The sequence below is a fragment of the Silurus aristotelis genome (assembly GCF_946808225.1).
Source record: "Silurus aristotelis genome assembly, chromosome: 11".
Taxonomy (NCBI): Eukaryota; Metazoa; Chordata; class Actinopteri; order Siluriformes; family Siluridae; genus Silurus; species Silurus aristotelis.
In genome coordinates, this window is record NC_139584.1 from 29,993,960 (window position 1) to 30,018,959 (window position 25,000).

The 25,000-nt window shown below is 42.5% G+C and overlaps 3 protein-coding genes across 3 annotated transcripts; 2 read left to right on the plus strand and 1 right to left on the minus strand.

Annotated features, from left to right (window-relative positions):
• Positions 1-2,453: 2,453 nt before the first annotated feature.
• On the minus strand, positions 2,454-4,467 carry crybb2 (crystallin, beta B2). The gene is made up of 6 exons (XM_083554318.1): positions 4,369-4,467; positions 3,935-4,022; positions 3,727-3,845; positions 3,219-3,351; positions 2,969-3,111; positions 2,454-2,764 (listed from the first exon to the last, which is right to left on the minus strand). Exons 2-6 carry the CDS (start codon positions 3,995-3,997, stop codon positions 2,596-2,598), a joined length of 627 nt encoding a protein of 208 aa, XP_083410444.1. The 5' UTR covers positions 3,998-4,022; positions 4,369-4,467; the 3' UTR covers positions 2,454-2,595.
• Positions 4,468-6,577: 2,110 nt separating this feature from the next.
• kazald3 (Kazal-type serine peptidase inhibitor domain 3) lies at positions 6,578-10,314 on the plus strand. The gene is made up of 4 exons (XM_083553425.1): positions 6,578-7,376; positions 8,153-8,313; positions 8,399-8,546; positions 8,741-10,314. Exons 1-4 carry the CDS (start codon positions 6,887-6,889, stop codon positions 8,824-8,826), a joined length of 885 nt encoding a protein of 294 aa, XP_083409551.1. The 5' UTR covers positions 6,578-6,886; the 3' UTR covers positions 8,827-10,314.
• A 3,233-nt stretch (positions 10,315-13,547) lies between these two features.
• dok2 (docking protein 2) lies at positions 13,548-23,025 on the plus strand. Its single transcript, XM_083553541.1, has 6 exons — positions 13,548-13,723; positions 14,714-14,845; positions 15,128-15,298; positions 17,232-17,334; positions 20,622-20,797; positions 21,185-23,025. Exons 1-6 carry the CDS (start codon positions 13,664-13,666, stop codon positions 22,250-22,252), a joined length of 1,710 nt encoding a protein of 569 aa, XP_083409667.1. The 5' UTR covers positions 13,548-13,663; the 3' UTR covers positions 22,253-23,025.
• The last annotated feature ends 1,975 nt before the right edge of the window (positions 23,026-25,000 follow it).

A 25,000-nucleotide genomic window follows, 5' to 3' on the forward strand; every position in this document is an offset into this window, starting at 1 on the left:
GACCCAGAGTAGCTAGTTAAGTGCGTTACCATGGACACCGGCTACGTTTTTTAAAAACCCCACAAAATTTCCAAGTCTAATATACGTCATTTATCTCATGATGATTCCATTGTAATACGATCAATCAAATTTGTTGCTCAGAAACGGATCGTCTGTTTCTCGGCGCTCAGCAGTGAGTAGCGCAACTACTAGAAAAATAAATGGAAATTTGTTTCAGACGGTGTGTGTGGTGCAGGTCGGGGGGGGGGGGGGGGATTTGGTAGGTGTGTGTGGTGCAGGTCGGGGGTGTATTCACAGCCAGTCACTAATTTTACTGCTCACCAGTGTTGAGTGACAAAATTTCCTCGTCCATGCGCTTGATTTGTCCACCGACATAATAATCCACTGAGAATCAGAAAATTTGTCATACGTTATTAAAACTTTCCTTTACACCAACAAATTCTCATTTATTCGATTCAAGATCAAAGATCACTTTTATTTTTGTTTCTTCAGCTTATCCAGGCAGAATTTGCAAATGTCCATATATAGCTGCTTACACACACACACACACACACACGCACACACACACGCACGCACACACACGCACACACACGCACACAATGACTCACTCGTGCAACTGGGCGTTGTTTAACTCACTAAGCCCCGCCCACAAAGCATTCAAGTGGACTTGTATACAGGAAAGAAGCATTGTGTTGAAAGTGAGTGTATAAACGTTTGTTTTAATGTTGAGATTTTCTTTACTACGGAAGTGAAAGAACACGTGATTGACTGCGTTTTTTTTTTCCCAAACCGCACGTACAATCGTTTATTTTAACAACTTTCTTATCCAAAGCTCGCTGCTCACTTTATCGCTTTAATGATGACGGAAAAGAGGAAAAGAAAAATGTTGCACAATCGAACATCAGATCAGACGTGTGTGTGTGTGTGTGTGTGTGTGTAGAACCTGGTTGGAGGAGCGATATTGGTGAAAGGTGGTGTTTCATCTCAGTCACGGTGTGTTCTGTGTTGGGTTTGTTGTACAGATGTACGAAAGGGAAAATTTTTATGTTCATTTGTTGTTGTTGTTGTTTTGGGGTATAAACCCTCACCCTTCACCCCTCACCTGAGCTCGCTCCATAACCCCTGCTCCCTGAGTGTGTGTGTGTGTGTGTGTCGTCATGGGAAAGTTCTTCTCTCTTTGTATTTTTTTATTTCACCATACAGATGTTTATTACACTGTGTTGTAAAACCGGTGGTTTAAATGTATATTCATAATAAAAATTTACAATAAATTTATTTTCTTGACTTCCATTTTCCATGGGAGGAGTAATGCTCTCGTTCTGCTTTCTTTTTATTCTTTTTTTTAATTACCTCTTTCACTAGAATTGGTACACAGGCCACGCCTCCTTTACTTATACCGACAGTTACACAGGCCACGCCTCCTTTACTTATACCGACAGATACACAGGCCACGCCTCCTTTACTTATACCGACAGATACACAGGCCACGCCTCCTTTACTTATACCGACAGATACACAGGCCACGCCTTCTTTACTTATACCGACAGATGCACAGGCCACGCCTCCTTTACTTATACCGACAGATACACAGGCCACGCCTCCTTTAATTATACTGACAAAGGCGATGATGCATTTTTTGTGGTTTGCAGCGACGTTTCAAACAGCCAGAAAGTAAGTAAACGGAAGGCGGAAAAGACGTGAGTCGAAGTGTCGTATTTTTTTCACATGAGCAGAACAGGAACGTGAGCATTTTCAGACGTTTCGGTGTGGAAGAGCAAGTTTTGGGAAACTAAAGTGTGGACACGAAGCTTTTTAAATGTAGACGCAGACTGATACAGAGAAGATAAAACCATGCCCCTGAGTGACACACTGAGATCACCACCTTTCCACGTTGTGTGTCCTCCTGTCCTAACAGTTACATCCACAAAGACTGTCCATACACACCTTTACCCCAAATCTGAGTGCAAACCAAATCATTTACTTTTCCTAACAGTCTTTGTGTTTTTGTTTTTTTTATAAAAGTGAAGAAACCACATTAATGTTCCTGCTGAGTCACGAGGACATTTCCAGGAACACTGGACACCAAAACTCAGCCATGTTCTGTCATTTCTCTGAATCTTCTGTGAGGAAACATCTGGAACATTGACAGTTTTCATGTGAGTTTAGCAACTTGCTGCATTATTTAGGCTTTAAAGCAGAATCGGGTCACGTGTGGACTCAGTGTCTTTAGAGTTAACGTGAGATTCATGAAGATCTGGCAGAAACGTGCTGAGAAACATGTGGATCTGGTTTGCATTCATGCCTCAGAGAAGTGTTTTTTTTTTTTTTTTTTTGTGTACTCAATTCTTGTGAAGAAATGACTGAAATATTCTGCAGTGAAACCATCTAAAAAAACAAAAGCGTTCTCGCTGAAACGCTCCTGCAGGAACGAACGCTCAGAAGGTGAGACCTCGTAAAGCAAAACGGCTTTATTTATTTGTGAAGCAGAAGCACACGGAATCACTGGGACAATCTATCATGTAAGGAATCATCATCATCATTAGGGTTGTGAGGAAGAGGAGGATTTCTGGAGGAGAAGAGCGAAGAGAGAGAAGCTCAGTTGGAGGTGTGGAAAGCTCCTCTCTGGTGCCACTGCATGTCACGGATCCTCCTCACCGACTGGATCTGAGGCACCTTCGCCCCGAAATCAGAACACTCCTTATACTCGCCCTTCTCAAACAGGTACTGGTACCCTCGGTACCCCGGGTACTGATACGCCACCCAGCTGTGAGAGAGGAGAGGAGAGGAAGAGTGAAGCAGATAAAACCACCACAACAATCGGAGCATGTTCAAGCCCCTGAGAAGAAGCCGTTACTATAGCAACCTTAACGAGCGCATCAAACAACTAAAGAGAATTCATCAACACCTTCTGACCGATCCAGGACTGTGTGACAGACGCCTGTGGGACCTTGGTTTTTCAGGTACTTACGTGCCGTTCTGCACTCGGACAGAGGAAACCTTCTCCTGGTAGCCGTGAGCGTGGAAACTCGGCACGTCGTCATCTATGATCTCGATCTTCTTGCCTGCGAAGCTGGGATTCTCGTACAGCACGATCTTGTGGTCCTGGCTTTCCTGAACCGAGAAATGGAGGTGGTGTGAAGAGCAGTCAAGCTGAGGGAAACGTCTGATCTTTTTCATGGGCACTGTTTAGTTATTTGTTTGTTTGTTTGTTTATTTACCACTTTGATTGGGCGGAAGGCGAAGATGGAGTCACTGCGTCGACTGTTGGTCCAGGCGTCCCAGCGAGGATATTCACCTTTCTCCAACACGTACTGCTCACCCTTACAGCCGGGCTGCTCATACCCCACCCACCTACACACACACACACACACACACACACACACACACACACAAATACAAACCAATCCTTTCTTTACTCAACACACATGATGATGGATATCTCTTTCTATTTCTCCACTTAGACTTTGCAGCTAGCAAAGTCTATATCTTTTCTCCGACACGATCACACTCACACGTTAATGGTCCACACACTCACACACTCACGGTCCACACACACACACTCATGGTCCACACACTTACACTCACACACTCACGGTACACACACACACACACACACACACACACACACACACACACACACACTCATGGTCCACACACACAGACTCACAGTCCACACACACACACACACACACACACACACACACACACACACACACACACACTCACGGTCCACACAGCACCAGGATGGAGCCCACTTTCTCCACGCCTGCCTCTTGCAGGTTGTTACAGATCCCAGTCAGCTCATGGCAGCGGCCCTGGAAATTCTCCTGCTCGTAGATGATCAGCTAAAGGACACCAGAACAAACTATCAAAGCTGATGTGTGTGTGTGTGTGTGTGTGTGTGTGTGTGTGTGTGTGTGTGTGTATGCACTACCTTGAAAGTGCTGGATGTAGGATTCTGTTGTTTGCCTGTAGGGTTCTGGTGATCGGTTGCCATGGTGAACCTGGAGGTGTTTGTCGAGCTTCAACACAACAGATTCATATCACACAAAACAGTGGAATAAAGTCTACAATAATTAACATTTAAAAACACATTGTTTATACTTTTATTTCTGAAAATCGCCACAGCAGCTTTAATGTAAGCACTTCTCTAAGATACAAATGCTCCTGAAACAACAGCTTGTAAACTCTTCTGTTCTGAAGGTTTCAGAAAACGTATCGCTCTGACACTGGAATCTCCTTCCACACAGTACAAAATAAACATCTGTGAAGGAGCCGTTACAGAACCCACAATGTAGAACTCTAACATGAACCTGCATCACTATCAGCTGCTGTTCTCGAGCTTTCGAGTGTCTGGTGGTCTCTTACCAGCTCCGGGTTGGTGTCTGTTGATATCCACTAACCTGGAGGCTGAATTTATACACCAGCACCCAGAGCTGGAAACTTTCCTAAAACCCCGTCTTTGTTCAGAACACACACACACACACACACACACACACACACACACTCACACACACACACTCTCGTAATCAGGGTTTAATAGGTGGCTGTGTGTCGGCTGTGTGTCAACACCCCCTCGGCTGCTCGGCTCCTGTTTATAAAACCATGCACTTTTTTCATTAGGTGTCATTTTGGCTCAGACGCTTTTTGTTCACTATCCGACGATTCAGCACGAGCCGTGCCAAGAGTCTGAGCTTACAATGAGGTCAGACGGCAAACTGGTGTCCGGGGGTGGGTTGGGGGGGTAGTGATGGAGAGAGATAGAGATGGAGAGACGAGGGAGAGAGGAGAAGAGACGAGGGAGATAGGATGGAGAGACAAGGGAGAGATGGGGGAGAGAGGAGAAGAGACGAGGGAGAGATGAGGGAGAGACGAGGGAGAGATGAGGGAGAGAGAATGGAGAAAGAAGGGAGAGATGAGAGAGAGATAAGGGAGAGAGGATGGAGAAAGGATGGATAGATGAGGGAGAGAGGAGAAGAGATGATGGAGAGATGTTGGAGAGATGATGGAGAGATGACGGAGAGATGAAGAGAGATGATGGAGAGAAGATGGAGAGCCGAGGGAGAGATGAGGGAGAAAGAAGGGAGAGATGATGGAGAGATGAGGAGAGATGATGGAGAGATGAGGAGAGATGATGGAGAGATGAGAGAGAACATGGTGGTGATGTTATAAAGGTGAATTTAAAACAAGTCAAATAATTTTTTAATATTAGAAGGTTAAAACTTCACTGTGGCTCAGATGAATCCAGTATTTTGTGTCACTTTGAAATGAAATCGTTTTTGAGAAAAAAACTTGAGTATTTAATATTCCTGCATTTGTTCGTTCTTCCAGCTCCAGAACATTACAGAACATTACAGAACATTAAAGAGCAATGCAGAACATCATCACAGAACAATAGAGCGTTACAGAGCGTTTGAAGAACGTTGCAGAACATTAAAACAGAACATTAGAGAACATTGCAAGCCGCTGCAGAACAGAGCATCAGCTCACAAATCCTTCTTTTATATTCTTTAATGTTGTTTGTATTCTTTACGTCTCTTTTCTGTACAAACACGACAGGAGTTTTTTTGGAGGTTGTAAATGTGGTGACCTTTAAATTACTATAAAAACAGATTCAGATTACAATCAACAACACACACACACACACACACACACACACACACACACACACACACACACACACACACACACACACACACACACACACACTTATATCACAGCGATATCTCTCAAACATTATTTCTGGAACTCTGACCCGACTCCAACCTTCTTTACATTTCCATTCATTACAAATAAAACGAACATGTGATTTATAAAAGAGGTTCTGCTGTAGAGAATAAATCAACACCTTCTCACCACTCAGAATGCAAAACTGCATGGACTGGGTGGACACGGTGGACACGGTGGACATGGTGGAGGAGCAGCTGGTGATGCAGCTCTGTAATTAATCCTACCTTTAAACCTGAACTCCTGCTTTATAATAAAGTTCTGTATTCTATTGTCGGAAACTCCAGCTGCTCGCTGCACACGCCTTTTACTCCACCCGCGTAAAAATAATAATTAAGCGGTGCAGCTGCAGATGTTGATGACAGCTGTGAGGTGTGTGACGGGATTATAAATAGTGATGACAGCAGGACCTGTGGGAGAGTCGGGACGTTAATTTTCTCCTCAGGTGAACTTCCAGATGGTTCAGATTCCCCAGTCTCAGGAGCAGGAGGAGCAGGAGCAGAAACAGGGGCAGGAGGAGGAGCAGGAGCAGGAGGAGCAGAAACAGAAACAGGGGCAGGAGGAGGAGCAGGAGCAGGAGGAGCAGGAGCAGAAACAGGAGCAGGAGCAGCAGGAGGAGGAGGAGCAGGAGGAGCAGAAACAGAAACAGGGGCAGGAGGAGGAGCAGGAGCAGGAGGAGCAGAAACAGGAGCAGGAGGAGGAGGAGCAGGAGGAGCAGGAGCAGAAACAGGAGCAGGAGCAGCAGGAGCAGGAGCAGAAACAGGGGCAGGAGGAGGAGCAGGAGGAGCAGGAGCAGAAACAGGAGCAGGAGGAGCAGGAGCAGAAACAGGGGCAGGAGGAGGAGCAGGAGGAGCAGGAGCAGAAACAGGAGCAGGAGCAGCAGGAGGAGGAGCAGCAGGAGGAGGAGGAGCAGCAGAAGGAGTCTGTGTTTCTGCCCCAGTGCTCGCGCACGCTGCCCCGCTCTCTCTTCCTCCTTCTTTATTTGGAGTCTTGTACGTGTTTATTTGCTATGCGCGTGAGGCAGAGGGACACCGGAGCTCCTCCAGTCTCCTCCAGGTCTCAGCACGGGGTTCTGCTCGGATTCTCGCGTCCTGTTCCGTTCTTTTGATTAGATTTTTTTTGTTCTCTTGTTCGTCGCGAGCGTTCGAGTGGGAACACAATGCTGCTGCTTCTGGTTCTTCTGACCCTGAGCTTCATACCTGGACACCAAACCTCTCCGTCCTACAGATATGACGACGACGTGGACGACGACGATCTGGCCGCCTTCGATTACTACCACGCCGCGGAAGAGCTCGAGGACCGAAACGCGAGCGCGTGCGAGCAGCGGCAGCCGTGCGCCCCGGAGCAGTGTCCGCCGACGCCGGGCTGCAGAGCGGGGCTCGTGCGCGATTCGTGCGCCTGCTGCCTCGAGTGCGGAAACCTGGAGGGGCAGCAGTGCGACCCCGGAGACAGGAACGTCTACTACGGGCTGTGCGGAGACGGACTGGAGTGTTGGAGCGACGGAGAGACGCAGGAGCCGCAGTGTGTGTGCGCCTCGCGCGAGCCGGTGTGCGGATCTGACGGACAGACCTACACCAACCTCTGCAAGTTCAGAGAAGCTCAGTTCTCCAACCAGGGACTGAACTCGAGCGAGGGACCCTGCAGGACCAGTAGGAGCTTCTAATACCGACTTATAGCTTCTCCATAACCATATCTTCAACGCTTCATACCCGCGCGTGCATTTTTTAAAAATTAGGAAACTCAGCAAACTTCTGAGATCCAAAGTCTAATCAACAAAAAAAAATCACGGTCTTGTTAAAGAGAAACGATTGTAAAAAATCCTCTTTCTTGAGAAGTTGCATATATTACAAAGCTCTGACACTGGAGACTCCTTCCAGGAACGTCACCTGAACACGTTTCTCCTTTACACAAAACGTCACCATTACAACAACTTCACGTGCGATGAGAAACGGGAATTGAAATGTAGTGTAGTTAAAGAAAAGTTCAGAAAGATCAGAAGAAACGATTTGCCTCTGTGAATTCTTTTTCATTGCTTCTGTCGAAAGAAAACTAGTCGATTCAGCATTTTCTTTTCACTGTCGTTCTTTGTTTTCCGTCTTTTTTTCTTTCGTCCTCGTACAGACCGTGTATCTTATACAGAGTTCTCTTACAAATGTTTCCTCTCCTAAACCTTTTAACTGCCTGTTTGGGATTTTTGGACTTTCTGGAGCCTGTAATTTTCCTGCAGGTTTTCAGGAGGAGATTTATGACCTTTGAACAACTGCAGCACAGCCAGAACTTACACAAGGAGCTCTGATGGTTTACTGACAGGAAATAGTTTCTGAACATGATCCCTTGTCTGATCTCTCTCTCTCTCTCTCTCTCTCTCTCTCTCTCTCTCTCTCTCTCTCTCTCTCTCTCTTATTTATTTTTTCCTCCTGTGTAGTCCCCATCATCAAAGTCCCTCCCCGTAACTTGGTGAACATGACGGGCAGCAGTGCAGTGTTTCTATGCGAGGTCTTTGCATTCCCTATGGCGCTGGTGGAATGGAGAAAAGAGGGAAAGGAGGTTGTTTTGCCTGGAGATGATCCTCATATATCTGTGCAGGTGGACAATTTCAGATTTTTGCATGTAAACTAACTGTGATGATAAAAACGCTCATGCAATCTTACATGGTCCTCGTCCTACATAGTCCAGAGGAGGTCCTCAGAAATACGAGCTCTCTAGCTGGCTGCAGATTGAGGAGGCGACTCGGGAAGATTCAGGAACCTACAGATGCATCGCCAAGAATGACCTGGGCAACATCTCAGCCACTGCAGTGCTGGGAATTCTACCTCCAGGTTATAGAGTTCCACATTACACTCTACAGCTCTTAGAGAAAACATCTATTAGAGATCATTTTGTGTCACTGAGACCAAAGACGTCTCTGCCACATAATTGCAGGTCAAATTAATCGAAACATGTCTCGGAAAAATTTTAAGATACTGAAATCGCTCTGATTTTTTCATCTTCTTTTTTTTTTTTTTTTTTTTAGATGAGATGTCTGCCTATTTAGAAGAAACCATGAAAGAATTGATGGGATACGATCCAATCAGAGACTACGATGGAGACTATTATTGAACCACATTAGAACTGAAATGTTTTCTAGACAAAAAATGGACAAACTCAATTTGAAGACTAAAACCTCCTGTGTCCATGAGAGACTTGATCTGGACCCAAATACAAAGAACATGAAGAGAGCATGAAGAGAACATGAGGAGAACATGAAGAGAACATGAAGAGAACATGAAGAGAACACAGAGAAAACTTGATGCAACATGAACATATAATACACTCAAAACAGCACCCTGTTGGAGAAAAAGCATCCCAGATGAAGGTTTAAGTAGAAGATGAAGGAGGATGTTTTTATATTCTTTGTATTTTCCCATGTGATGTCAACTGTAAAGTAGATCTGCTTCTGGAAAACAGGGAACTTGGAGCACATTCCAGAATCTCAAACTGTTTGCTGAATCTCGGATTTAATGTGTCTGAAATCTAAGTCGTAATATATCCCTTTCTTGAGTTTATACATTTTTCCATATGTGGCATCTCTCCATCTGTGAGTTCTAGATCGATTCCCAAAGGGAGGAGCTTCGTCCACAGCTCCACAGCTGGTTTTCTTCAAGTGCTTCTGTCTTAAAGCTTGAGCACAGACATTTCCTTCTTTTTTATCTGTTATACAGTTCAATCACTCATCCAGTTTAACTGCACTCGTTAGCGAGATCATTTCTTCTTGTAATATTTCCTGTCTTCAACTGAGTGAGGTCTTCAAGTGAGATCTTTTGTACTGTGTTCCTATCAGACTAGATATCGACCTATTTATTATAATGTCTATGTTATTCGATATATTGCGTAGTTTTGATGTTCTTGTGTATATTTATATCCAGAGGACATTCAGTGGAACCTTTTATATTCAGTTCCACATAAATACACAGTACAGAATTATTATTTACAACTACTTTATACCTTTATATTGTTTTATTGATAATAAAATACTTTGTTTTGGTGATCAGACCATAAAATAGTTGAAATAAGTAGGAGTTTTGTTGTATATTTTCATGTCTAGTTCTCGCTCCGATTGTACAGTTCCTTTTCTCTGTGATTCTGATTAGAGCATAGTGTTGATTTGCCTCCTGGGAATCAGTTCATTACTTTCCAGTTTGGTTTCGGGTCGCTCGGAAAACAGGAGAAATAATTGTGGAATTGGAAAAAAGCCTGGAAGCAGGAGCAGGGGGCTTCCCTACTTTCCTAAAAACATTCATTACTGTCCTGCATGGAAAAGACATTACTGGCACAGAGAGGAGTTTAGTTCACCTCCACATACATGAATGAATGAATGAATTGTTTTTATTGGAAACAGCTAAAAATTATACAATGTGTAAAAAAGGAATGTAAAGTCAGTCCCTGTTTTCTGCTTGCAGTGAACATTCCACAGAATCACAAGTAACTACCACATAAAGTATTTTTGTGGAGCTCATGTTGCCACATGGTAGCCATTGGGAATTACCTCCAGACTCTACTTGGGAAAAGACTCTGTCTGAATAAAGGTAACCATTTCCAGACATTCAATTCTTGACATTGGTTATTTGTATTTCTTTGAAAGAACAGGAATTAGAACACATTAGAGTTATTAGGTTAGGTTCAGACGTTTCTACAAACTTCTGTAATATGATATTTATAAGAATTACAATGTAGCCTTTTGTATGTAAAAATCGTTTGGGGCAAAGACCTCAAAACTGCTTTCTTCTACTTCCAAATCCATAGAAGAATGTGAAGCGTGAATCGTTATAGAACATTTGTTCATACTCAAGCAAACCCAGAAACAAACTGCTAAATCCCAATCTGGTTTTGATTTAAAGCATTCAAACAATATTGAAGAATCTGAGTTTGATGTAGAAGAAGAACCATAAACAAAAATTACTATTAATTATGTGTGTTGCTTCTTCCAATAAACATCCAGCTGTAGATTTCAATCTGTAATAAATAAACCAGAGGTGGAAGTGTGAGGAAAAACTCTGAGATTACATGAGGAAAATGCCCTGAGAGAAAAAAGAGGAATAAGGAATAAACCTTGGTTAGATACCAAAAAACCAAAATACAGGTTTTGCAGAATGTCCTGAAGAAGACGAGTGGATTGCTGTGAAACGGACTTTAAACATTGATGTGAATCTATTGGCCTGATCTGAATCGGACTTCTCAATCGTTTTTCTGCCATTCTCCACTTTAGAGGGGGGGGGGAATGTTCGAGCTCCAGCTGTTCCCCATTCCCCCAAAAAATGGTAATAGTAAAACATCAAGTTTAAAATGTGTAATTTATGAAAATATCAAGTTCTAAACCAATAACATCAAATAGCATCAAGTTCAACAACAGAGAAAATAAAAAGGTATTTGTGTTTGATTTCCTCACTGATTAATTAATTTACCCACATTAATGACCTAATTGTAATTTGTAGTTGCTTTGAGTGAATGAACTTTATTTTTAATAGAGAAAATCATAAATGAAGTTGAATGAAGAACATCTTCTTCTTCTTCTTCTTCCTTTATCGGCTGCTCCCATTAGGGGGCGCCACAGCGGATCATCCGTCTCCATCCCCCCCTGTCCTCTACAGCTGCCTTTTTCACACCAACTACCTGCATGTCTTCCCTCACCACATCCATAAACCTCCTCCTTGGTCTTCCTCTTTTCCTCCTTCCTGGTGGCTCCATCCTCAGCATTCTCCTACTGATATACCCCATGTCCTCCTCTGCACATGTCCAAAACATCTCAATAGGTCCCCTCTCACTTTGTCCCCAAAACAAGTTGAATGTAGAACAAAAAATGTATATAAATCCTGTGGTTATTTGTTTTCATCCTGTCATGCCTTTATTTCCCACTAGGGGCGTCAATTAGTCATGCAAGACTATTAGAAGCACCAGTGGTGACGTTCTGTCATGCGTATGCAGAGTCTAGTCTTGTGTTGCTGTGAAATAGCCTAGAACATTCCGTCAATCAGAAACCTCTTGCTCACAGGAGCTTGATCCTTTGTTGGTCCACCACCGTTTCGTTTTGGGCTCAGTGGCTTAATGGATACAGCAGCAGCCTTCAGAGATGAGGGTGATGAGTTTGAGTCCCATCTCAGTCATATTATAGTGATTGTTTGCTCATTTATTTTCGTTCCTTTCTGGTACTCGCTCTGGTGGTCTTGCATTCCATGTTAAAATAGTCTAGAAAATGATGACTTGTATTTTTTCTGCTTTGAAGCTTACTTTCATCTTGAATTACTCCTATATTGGTCCAGAGGTCTAACAGGTAAATTAGCAGCGTTCAGAGCTGAGGATTGTGGATTTCACTCCATAATCCATCCAAATTATAACCAGGGATCAACAGATTGGCAGCTGAAATTCATCTCCAGAAGTTTACTTTTGCCTCCATCAAGACTGTTTCTTCTGATGATGAGACATCTAAAGGAGAAAATGAGCCCAGGTGGTGTAGCAGAATCCTGCACAAGCCAGTGTTCATTTAAAATTCAGCTTTTGACTTGTAGACACTGGATTGTTTTGTGAGACCTCGTTGAAATGGTATGACATCAGCTTTCGGAGCTCAGGATTGTGGATTGTCTCTAACTGGGTCTAACGGGGTCTTATGGCTCAAATCCCATCTGAATCCACTATCCACTCATTTTTATATTGTATTTCTTTTTAAATGTGTAAATGTTGGACAGGCATAAAAATCATTTCACTAGATGTCGTATTCTGTATAAAGTGTACGTGAGATTTTATTCCACTATAATGGTGGCACTGAGTTTCTCCTGGCACACTTTCTTCTGATACTTTGTTGCCTTCCAGGGCATCCTAAAATACACACAACATTCCAAATCCGACTAAAACCTCTTGCTCATTGGACCATGATCCTTTATTTGCTGCAATATAACTGTAGTGTCCTGTATGTCAGCAGTAACACAAAGGTTTCTCGTTTCATAATCATATTATTATTCAGTATCTGATTGATTTATTGATGACTTTATACACTTTTAAGGCATTTTCTCGTTCTGAGTGTCAGAGCGTGTGCCAGTGTTGCCTGTTGACTTTCTGGCTAAGACAAGATGATTATGTTCATGATGTCTAATTTACCATCAGCTCCCATAGAGGGCGCCAGAGAAACAGAGCAATTTGTGGAATCACTTCGAATATATTTTGACAGTTCTCTTTCTTTTTCTTTTTCTTTTTCTTTTTATTCCGAAGGAACTGAAAAAGGCAAATTTACTTTCAAGAGCAATATCTAATACACTGTTGCCTTACACTCTTACACACTCTGTGTGTGTGTGTGTGTGTGTGTGTGTGTGTGTGTGTGTGTGTGTGTGACAGTGGAAACAGGATGTCAGTAACAGCAGCTGACCACAGAGAAGAAATGACACCTTAAGTGTTAAATCTTTTTTTTTTGCGGTGTTTTTTTTAGACTTGCCAGTTGTACTGACCCTCATGTACACACACTCTGCACATTTCACCAGTATTTTACCAAACTGTAACTTTATGTCTTTCACAGTTTGCAATAAAGGAAACACCTGTGATTGCAAACTGTAAATAAATAAATAAATAAACACAAAATAACATGTATGTGAATTGTGGGGACCTGCGATCAGGAATGAGGGAATGCTGTCTGACATTTGACTCTTTTGTACAGCAGTTTCAGGGAGACACACGTCGAGCGTATCTCTGGTTGCAGCATGTTGCAGAAGACCTCATCTGGGTTATACAGGATGTACAAATGGCGGAACTTGGAGATGTTAGTTACGTCACAAGCAAATACGCAGGAAGGGGTTTTATGTGTGTGTGTGTGTGTGTGTGTGTGCGGTGGGGTGGGGTGGGGTGGGGGTGGGGGGGGGGGTTGCTACACTAGGTGAACGAAGCCGTAAGTCAGAGTTGTTTTAAAGAGAAGAACATGGAGGAGGACATTAGAAAGAAGGGTATACTTTATCTGCAGCAGAAAGGCTTTGGAAAGGTAAGAATATTGTACATGTCGGAATTCACATGACCACAAAGGGAGTTTTTGGTAACTAGTTCTAGCTGGTCTCAGAGGTGTTATGGTTGACACATCAAAACTCTGATGCTTTAGTGCACAAGAGTTTTCTGTGTGTAAAGTAAATTATAAGATTATATACGATTTTTTTATTCACTCGTTCTTGCTTTTTTGAAAACAACCAATCGAGCCTGCATGTAAACTGTCTGGGGTTTTGTACACAAATAATAAATAATTATTAAAGTGTAAACACCACCAAAGACCTGATAAAAAACAAACGTACGTCAAATCAATTGCTATTGATTATAAAACCGATACGAGTTTTAAGCATCATCCTGTACGTCTAATCATCATAAGATGAACCTGTGACAGTTCTGAAGGCAGGCAGGTGGTATAAAGTATGTATTTATAAATGTCTGATTGATATATTTCTCAGAAAAGAGTTCCTTTTGGTCTGCTTGAGATGGAGCGCACTCTTAAATCAGACCTTGTGAGAAATAAACCATAGCCTGCAGGTGAAATCTTCTGTATCAAAGCATCAGATATCAAGGCTTCAGTATTTTGCGAGTAAAGGGTCCTCCGGGGGAGTTTCAACTCTTACATTAAAGTTTTTATTGAAGAAACCAGTGCTGTAAGGCTTTTCATAAAACTCTATAAAGGGTTTACACGAGTTCTCATAGTGAAGTCTAGAGTGTGACCCCAGGGTCCAGGGACCCCCGGGGGAGTCAGGTCCAGCTCATTTGTCCATCAAAAAAACCCTCAAAAACTGAAAAATAATAATTTCTGCGATGTGAAACGTATTCAGTGAAGATCTGGAAGAACTTTCCTGCTGAACAATAAGCAGAATTGTACTGTATTCGCCCGACTGAGGGGGTTTGATGTTAGTTTTATTATATTTGTAAAATCCATGAAAGTTTCGGTCTGTTTTTTTTTTTTTTAAACGAAATGCAATTTTGCCGTTTGTGTGTGCAGAAGTGGAGAAAAGTGTGGTCCATCCTGTACTGTGAAAGCATCTGCTCCATCTCACGCCTTGAGTTTTTTGATTGTAAAGATGGCGGCTCTGGGACGCTGGAGAAATCCAAATGCAAGCAAGACACCAAAAAGGTAAATCTGTACAGAGATGACAGGTGAAGTGGACATCAGTGTGAATGAGCAGTATTTATATTTATGTTGGTGTTTAATGCACAGAAAGCAGCTATCAGAAAACATTGTTGTTTCATCAGCACAGTTGAGCTGAATCACAGACTGAATCGGACTGAGCAGAGCCGTTGGTTCCGTTTCTGTAGGAAAAAAACGTCAAATGAAATCATACGAACAGTTTTCTTTTCGCAAACTACAGAAGCATGTGATAAAATCAAAGATTTATCTTCTGAATCATATTTACAGATTATCAGACTGAGCAACTGCATTCGCGTGTCGGATGCCGCAGATGTCGACGGCTGCCCCAAAGACTGCAAGGCTTTCTTAGTGGAAACCACTGAGAAGACTTTTATCTTCGCTGTAGAAATGGTTGAAGTCGAAGACTGGATGCAGAAACTGTGTGAAATTGCATTTCCTGTAAGTAAGAACTGACTTCTGCTGCAGCAGAACTTCACTGAGTTTTCATTTTATTTCAGCTTGTGAGAAGCTGTAAGCACCTTGTGTGTGAACGTACGGATCATAAACCTGTTGATATCGCACGCAGATGATCTCACGTAGATCAACACTTTAGAACCAGACCACATGAGATACCATGAGGAACATTTAATCAGAAGTACCATCTGATGTGTTCATTATAACTGATCACTGTGCATTGTGTAAGTAAGGAAACACTGGGTTGCTATGGTTACCGTTAACAACCAGAAGTCAATTATTTCAATATATAACAGAAATTCACCAAGAACAATCATTTGGTTTGATCTATTTATAGTGACAGTAAATGTTGTGGAACATCAGATTCTGGTGCTGCTTCCTTTTTCTGTAGACAGTTCACGAGACAAAAAGGAAAACTCGCAGTTTATTACGTTTTCGAGGACAGAAATATGTAAATAAATGATCATTTCCAGGGTTTATTTTTGTTCACTGATTATGTGTGGTGTTCCTGTAAGAACTTTGCACTGCTGAACTTTAGGGAAAGGAACCTTCCAGGGCTTCGATTAAGATCTTCATCAGATCGCTGATGACTTTCAAAACCGGAGTTTTTCTTTCCGTGCAATTGATCGTGATCTTTTTTCTGCACGTGTTTGTTACAGAGAGATAAAGTTTAACTTGCAGACTTCAGATGAGCTTTTGGTTTAAATCAGCAGTTTCAGTGCTGCTTTGGACTCGAGGTCATGGTCTGAGAAAAACCTGCAGGTTATCTGAGTTATAGGAATTCAACAATGGAACCACATGCTAGGTTTAGTTTGCTATCGCAGGTTAACTGGCTGTTGCTAATAATTGCTGATAATTCAATTTAATATTATATTATATAAATCATTAAAATAATATCAGTATAAATGAGATGTAATTAATGAAGTATTTACACGAGCATCAGATTCGGAGACAGAAATGCCCTCTGATAAATAATCGTTATTTTTCTGTTTTTTTTCTCAGCTGTGATCTGATTAGTGGATAAATGAATAAGTACACAACATCATTCAGTGCTCCAATTTTTAAAGGTCGTTCACAGCTTAGGAGAAAAAGTCGAACATTTGTTGTCACGGCAACTAAGCAAGTGTTTGTTTTTATATTTTAAATGTATATTTTAGAAAACTTCAAATGTAAACGGTTTGAAAGATTCGATGTTTGTGATGTTGATTTTGAATTGTTTCATGTGAAAGAGATACCAGAGGTATGTTCTTTCTAACACCAGACTTCTACAGACAGGGTGTTAATACCGTAAATAAAGTGTGAGTTTTGCTGCGTCGCTGTGCAAAAGTCTCAACAAAACCATTGGCAGAAACGTAGAAATGAACAGTTTCTTTAACAGCAGACTTGGAAACCGAACGTGTTCGTCTTCGATCTGCGGATTCACACTCACATCGCAGTGCTCAGATTCTTACTGACTTTTATTAAACGTTTATTTACGTCGTTGAGTGTTAGCGCTAACGCAGGCGCTAGTGAACACGTGAGACACGATCTCAAGGATCTCAAAAAAACCTTTAATGATGTGCAATTCGCCAAATTCTTTTTACATTTTTTTTTATTTGTATTTACTTAACAGCTTGTGCTTACACTGTCCATAACCTGTTTATTAACATATATATTTACATATTTATCTGCCATTTTGCACAAAGTTACTATCTTCCTGCCGATCGTGTGTACACCTGATCTATCCCTTATATAATACTGACTTATACCTCAGGTAGTGTAAACCTCAAACCACAAATCAGCTGAAGATGATGTTTTTACGACCCCATAAAAAGTCTCGTCTGTTGTTTTATTAAAGTGAGGTTTGATATACCAGGAGAGGAAAAACGCCCCGAGTGCGACGGAATAAACCTGGTGTGTGATTGTATTTGTGCTGCAGATGAACTGGAGTGAAAGAGGAGCGACGAAGAGGAGCAGTTTACAGCAGGATCCTGAGGACGTCTCCATGACGGACAACTCGCTGTACTGTGGGAAAGAAACCGGTGAGGCTGCAACCAGTTTACTGATACAACACCAAGTGAACATGCAAGAGGAACTTGTGAGTAGTGTACGAGAGTCTATATATGGTGTCGAGGACATTAACAGTGTGCTGATCACACAGTGAAACTCGAGCCACTTCTTCATTCCCCTCTTACGCAGTGGAAAACTGTGGCCTATTTTTTCCTGTTGTGTGGCGGAAGAAAATCTAACACCAGTGTCCGCAGTGTGTCTGCTTATCAGTCAGAGAGTGACACATCCTGCTGTCAGCGTCTCTGCCCTGGTGTCTTCAACACACACACACACACACACACACACACACACACACACACACACACACACACACACACACACACACACACATTACCAGACTACACTATACACTATAAATATCACTCATAAGAAAGAAGATCTACCAATAACAATGCAGTCGTATGTCTGAACAGAAAGAAAGGAAAGGAAAGCGAATAAACCCACATTTACCCACATGTAAGGATCTGTGTGTAAAAATTCACCCACATCAACCGACCTGATAATGAACAGATCCTCTTTTTCACCTGATCGCGCTCATGGACCTGTTTTCAGTAAAACTCCACATACCTGAACATCACTATTAACAACGGACTCAATATAACTGCAGTAAACCCTCGCCAGATTTTCATCCTGATGCTGTACCGTTTCCATGGCGACAAATCTCTCACAGCGCAGGTGTGCGGCTTCGCAAATAATAAACCGGTTTAGGAAATAAAAGTGTGCGATCGATTAATGATAAATTGTCGCTTATCATCGTCTCATGTTTGGTAACGAGCTCTGATGGAAGGAGTCTCCAGTGTCAGAAGAAAAGCTGTAACTCTGTAACTGGACTGATGATTTTACGCTCCTTTGCAGTTTCTTTGTTTGTTTGAAAGGAGAAAAGAGAAGCTGGCGAGAGGACAAGTGTTTATAGCTGCTATAGCGTAAATGAGAACAGGAAGTGACTCTACAGCGCTAAATGCAACTATAAAAGGATAAAAGTTATTCCGACGATCGTGCCTGATACGTCCGTGTTTAACGGAATATCCCCGTTTTTTAACGCTTTTATCACTAAATCAGGACACGTGAAGTTTACACGCCTCCATATAAAGATCCTCCGCGTGATCCACACCCTGGGGTAGAAATAAAGGTCTTCTCAGTCAAGAAGGTTTTACTTGAAGAAAAGTTACAGATGCTTGACACATTGTAGGAACGTGTTTCCTCACAAACCCCAAACTTCCTGAACACCAGCCTTCACCTGGCAAGATCTTACTCTCTCGCTCTCGCTTACTATTTCTGTAAAACAACAACCTTTACAGGAAGGAACTGTGTCATCCTTTACATCGTTTCAAGACAAAGAGAGAGAGAGAGAGAGAGAGAGAGGGAGAGGGGGGGAGAGGGAAAGAGAGAGAGAGCGAGAGAGAGAGAGAGAGAGAGTTAGAGAGGGAGAGAGAGGGAGAGAGAGAGAGCAAGAGAGGGAGAGAGAGAGAGAGAGAGAGAGAGAGAGAGAGAGAGAGTTAGAGAGAGTTAGAGAGGGAGAGAGAGGGAGAGAGAGAGAGAGAGAGAGAGAGAGAGAGAGAGAGAGAGAGTTAGAGAGGGAGAGAGAGGGAGAGAGAGAGAGCAAGAGAGGGAGAGAGAGAGAGAGTTAGAGAGGGAGAGAGAGGGAGAGAGAGAGAGAGAGAGAGAGAGAGAGAGAGAGAGTTAGAGAGGGAGAGAGAGGGAGAGAGAGAGAGCAAGAGAGGGAGAGAGAGAGAGAGAGAGAGAGAGAGAGAGAGAGAGAGAGAGAGAGAGAGAGAGTTAGAGAGGGAGAGAGAGGGAGAGAGAGAGAGCAAGAGAGGGAGAGAGAGAGAGAGAGAGAGAGAGAGAGAGAGAGTTAGAGAGGGAGAGAGAGGGAGAGAGAGAGAGCAAGAGAGGGAGAGAGAGAGAGAGAGAGAGAGAGAGAGAGAGTTAGAGAGGGAGAGAGAGGGAAAGAGAGGGAGAGAGAGAGAGAGAGAGAGAGAGAGAGAGTTAGAGAGGGAGAGAGAGGGAAAGAGAGGGAGAGAGAGAGAGAGGAGAGAGAGAGAGAGAGAGAGTTAGAGAGGGAGAGAGAGAGAAACAGAGGGAGAGAGAGGGAGAGAGAGAGAAAGAGAGGGAGAGAGAGAGAGAGGGAGAGTTAGAGAGGGAGAGAGAGAGAGAGAGAGAGAGAGAGTTAGAGAGGGAGAGAGAGAGCAAGAGAGGGAGAGAGAGAGAGAGAGAGAGAGAGAGAGAGAGAGAGAGAGTTAGAGAGGGAGAGAGAGGGAAAGAGAGGGAGAGAGAGAGAGAGGAGAGAGAGAGAGAGAGAGTTAGAGAGGGAGAGAGAGAGAGAGAGAGAGTTAGAGAGGGAGAGAGAGAGAAACAGAGGGAGAGAGAGGGAGAGAGAGAGAAAGAGAGGGAGAGAGAGAGAGGGGGAGAGTTAGAGAGGGAGAGAGAGAGAGAGAGAGAGAGAGAGAGAGAGAGTTAGAGAGGGAGAGAGAGAGCAAGAGAGGGAGAGAGAGAGAGAGAGAGAGAGAGTTAGAGAGGGAGAGAGAGGGAGAGAGAGAGAGCAAGAGAGGGAGAGAGAGAGTGGGGGGGGGGGGGGGGACTCAGCAAGCAGCAAACAGAAGCTTGAATTTAGTTTAATAAAGAAAAAACGACTTCCTCTCAGTCGGAGCTTCACAACCGCACACCTACATATAAAACAAGTAGCAGCAAAACCACATCACTCGAGTGCAGCAGCAGCGTTTATTTTAAGTCTCTATATTATTATTTTTATGATAATTATTACTATTGTAATGGTGATGAAGATGAAGATGATGAAGATGACGATGATGATGATGTAACAGTCAAGCAAACAAACACCAGACTGAAAAAAGGAGTTTGATCAGAAACGTCCCGGTTTTTTTGACACGCTGCTCCGAGATGTTGATTGAATTTAACGAGCTGCTGCGTGGGGATGGTGTGGATCAAAAATAATTGCACCCCAGAGTCTTTCACTGCTGCTGAGATGTTTTTTTCTTCCATGTTTAAACATCTGATGATGCAATGAGGAGCCTGGTGGTATTTACTTGTTTGCCACAGAAATCTACCAGTTCAATAGTTTTCACGAGCTAAACAATGACGTCAGGTTTAACGAGGCGAGTCACCAAAAACATCTTCGTTGTTTGTTTTAGAGTTAAGTGAAAGTCAGCCTCTGAAGAAAGACCAGAAGAACCTACTTTGTGGATTTAAATGCTGTGCAACTTAACTTTCCTAACATTTAAAGAAATCTTTTTTCTGTCTTCAGCATTGAGAGACTTTAAGGTGATAATCAGACGTACGGATGCTGCAGAAAGGTGTGGGCTGAAAGGACAGTATTTGCTACGTACAGACTTTGACAGCTTGCTGCTGAAGGAGCCCAAGACGGGAGAGGTGTACTTCTCCTGGCCGTATAGATACCTGCGTAGATTTGGACGAGACAAGGTGCGATTCCTTTTCTTTTTTTTTCCAAAGTGATTTGACAATAAACACCACTGAGGGCTTAATGATGAAGGCTTTGAGTTGTATAGAGACTGAAGGTTCCACCTGTACCACATAGTACCACTAGGGTGCCACTGTTAGGACCTTGAGCAAGGACATTAACATTTATGACCTAGATTGACTTCCAAATAAGATCTAAGGGTAAAGGTCTTGCTCATGTGACCCAGCTTGGGATTTGAACTCACAGAGTAGAAGTTAATGTTCTTAACTATTCAGCTATCACTTTCTTCAGGAAGCTGTTCTCCCACATGCTTAGATATGCTTTAAATGTGCTGTAATTTATATGTGGCTTCTTTTTCTTCAACTTCTGCTGTCATTTTGTCAAAACAGACCACATTCTCCTTTGAGGCCGGACGTAGATGCGACTCCGGTGAAGGAAACTTTGAGTTTGACACCAAGCAAGGCAACTTCATTTTCCAGTACGTGGAAAGTGCTATTAACTTACAAAGAGCGAGTTTTTCACAGCAACAGTCTTCAGGCGGGATCCGAGATCGAGAACCTTTACCTACACCACAGCCACCCAAAATCGTCCCCCCCACAGAGGACAATACCGTTTACAGCATGCTGAATGACACAGCTGTAAAGGACAAACCCAAGCAATCATCACCCCTTCGCACCAGACTGGAGATGCCTACAGATAAACATCTGACTGGGGTTAAGAGTTTAAACATTGAAACACGGCCGCTGCCAAGGAAGAACCAGGTCAAGAACTTCCGAAGCTGTCCTTTAGCCAACACGGAAGACCAGGCCTATTCCCGGGTCGCGGCACCACATCCAGATAAAGATATTTCAGACAGACCTGAGCAAGACCAAGAGCAACACCAAATACTTCGTACTTGTTCCAGCTCACCAGATTCGGACTATTCACTTCCTTTCGACAGCATCGCAAAGAACTTGATGAGGGACTTCTTGTCATCATCCCTCCAGCCACCGGCGGCGATGGTGGTAGAATCTGGTTTGAGTAATGAAAGCAGAGAGAGAAATGAAAAGAGCGCGGAGCCACTTTACGACAGCATCGACGAGTCCGCCATCAGATCCTTCCCTCCCAAACCCCAAAGACATTCCAGTAAATACTCTACAGTGGAACACATTTACGACGAGCCCGAAGGTTGCGCTGCGACGCCTCGCCCTCCGGCGGCGCTTTACGACGACCCCGAGGAGGTCCGAAATAACGCCTGGAAGACCATGGGCGCCGCATCGGATCCGAGCGGACACGAGTTCCCGTATAACGCTCACGTGGATGACTACGCTGTTCCCAAACCCCCTCGGAGAGCCAGGATTGCAGAGCAGGAAAAAGAAAGAGGAGAGAAAAGCAGAAATCAGAGTGAGGAGGACGAGGACGCTTCACCGTACGATAACGTCATGCTGAAAATAAAAACGAGTTCCCTAAACGAATAACCTGAAAATCTTTCAAATCATCTGTGAGGAAATTTTAAAAAGGCACTGAACAGAAGAAAATTCAGGAGAAACACCAAATCCTTAACGTGGAAGGAATAAATCATGACGTGGCAACGTGACATGAAGCTACACATCCCGACTCCAGTTTCTAGTTTCTTGTCTCTAGTTTTCTCACCTGCTTAATGCCATTTATACAGCAGCAATCTTCCAGAGATGATCTATCATTTTATTTATTAAACAATTACAGGTTGTACTTTATATCCATTTATATTTACATTTAATATTTAGGAACGTCCCAGGAACAAGGTTCATCCTGCTCCCGAGGAAAAACGCAGTTTGTCGCGTTACTGAGAAACTTTCCATTATATATAATAATTTATAAGTATAAACTCCTCCGTCCTGAAGATGGCGGAAATCCTACAGTTTCTGTTCGAGCTGAAAGCTGTGACTGTTACAAAAACACGGTGACACTGGAGACACCTTCCATAAAAGTTCATCATCAGCTACAATCACGAAGCTGCTGTTCTAGAAAACAAATTAACACCTTGTGACCAATCAGAATCCAGAACCAGCGTTGCAGTCGAAGAGAAACGGCGTAAGTGTTGAATTCGGTGTGCAATTACGTCACGTGTACGCGGGTTACTGCAGAACATCTGGACCTGAATGATGTACAGGACTTATGGATTTTCTCAAACGTGTTTCTCCTGTTTTTTTTATCACATTCTTGTGTAATTTAATGCTAATGTTTCACTGATAAAATGAAGTGTTGTGGATTCAGGATTCCGCGTGATGATATTATTATGTGTGAAGAGCCGCTCACACACACACACACGCACACACACACACACACACACACACACACACACACACACACACACACACACACTCATTTCTTCCACTGTCATTAATATCTGGTGGAACTTTCTGCTGCTTGGTGTTTCTGCAGTACACGGCTGAAACCACAGTGACCTTCAGCTGTAAATTTACTTAAGAATCAGGTCATAGTTCAAATCCAACTTCAGTCGCGATTCTTTTATTCATCACCGTCGTTCTTCTTGCATTTCTGTTACTGTGTTGGGAAACTCACAGGTAAATAAAGTTGGAGCTCTCATCACTGACTGACTGATTTCCAGCCCTTTAACCTGTTCCTTAGTTCCTTATTGAGGAGCATGAGAAGGTCATGAAGTGACTGGTTGCAGTATTCACACCACATGGGGACACTGGAGTGAGGTGACTTTATGGATGAGGGCAATGAAACACAAAGGCATTAGAAAATATATTTGAGAAGCAAATGAGGTGTGTGTATTCATGATTCCTGAAAAAGATTTCCTGAAAATGTCACGCAACAGCATCCAAAGACGTCTGACACAATTGCGTGTCTCCACGTTTATGATAACCGTTTGGAGAAGAAACACATATGGGTGGAAAATTCATGTGTTCAAATATTTTTGTTATCATTAATCCAAAGCTCTAGTGTGTGATGGACACTGCTGACCACCAGGAGGCGCTGCTTTCTAACAGGAGAAAATCTACATCACTTCCTGATCAAATCGCAGGAATTAAAGTTCGTGTGTGTGTGTGTGTGTGTGTGTGTGTGTGTGTGTGTGTGTGTGTGTGTGTGTGTGTGTGTGTTAATAAATAATTTTAAAACAGCTCTAAATCAGTTTTGATATCATAGCATTAATAAGAATTATGGAAGGAGTCTCCAGTGTCAGAGGAGTTTATATACTTTATTGTAGTTTTTCAGTTCACTGTATGAAGGAGAGTAAAGAGGCTGGTGAGGGAACGAGGGTTTACACCTGCTGTAACATCAGTAAGAACAAAAACTCACTCGTTTCTTTGACGTTTTCTCGAATATTACATGAATACAAAGTAGAGTCGTGTTTAATATAAACTGTGATCATCAGAAAACTGCTGTATAGAATAAAATGTAAAATAATGTTATTGGTGATGATGATGTTATTGGTGATGATGATGTTATTGGTGATGATGTTATTGGTGATGATAATGTTATTGGTGATGATGTTATTGGTGATGATGATGTTATTGGTGATGATGTTATTGGTGATGATGTTATTGGTGATGATGTTATTGGTGATGATGATGTTATTGGTGATGATGATGTTATTGGTGATGATGTTATTGGTGATGATGATGTTATTGGTGATGATGTTATTGGTGATGATGTTATTGGTGATGATGTTATTGGTGATGATGATGTTATTGGTGATGATGTTATTGGTGATGATGATGTTATTGGTGATGATGTTATTGGTGATGATGTTATTGGTGATGATGATGTTATTGGTGATGATGTTATTGGTGATGATGATGTTATTGGTGATGATGTTATTGGTGATGATGTTATTGGTGATGATAATGTTATTGGTGATGATGTTATTGGTGATGATGTTATTGGTGATGATGTTATTGGTGATGATGTTATTGGTGATGATGATGTTATTGGTGATGATGATGTTATTGGTGATGATGTTATTGGTGATGATAATGTTATTGGTGATGATGTTATTGGTGATGATGATGTTATTGGTGATGATGTTATTGGTGATGATGATGTTATTGGTGATGATGTTATTGGTGATGATGATGTTATTGGTGATGATGTTATTGGTGATGATGATGTTATTGGTGATGATGATGTTATTGGTGATGATGTTATTGGTGATGATGATGTTATTGGTGATGATGATGTTATTGGTGATGATGTTATTGGTGATGATGATGTTA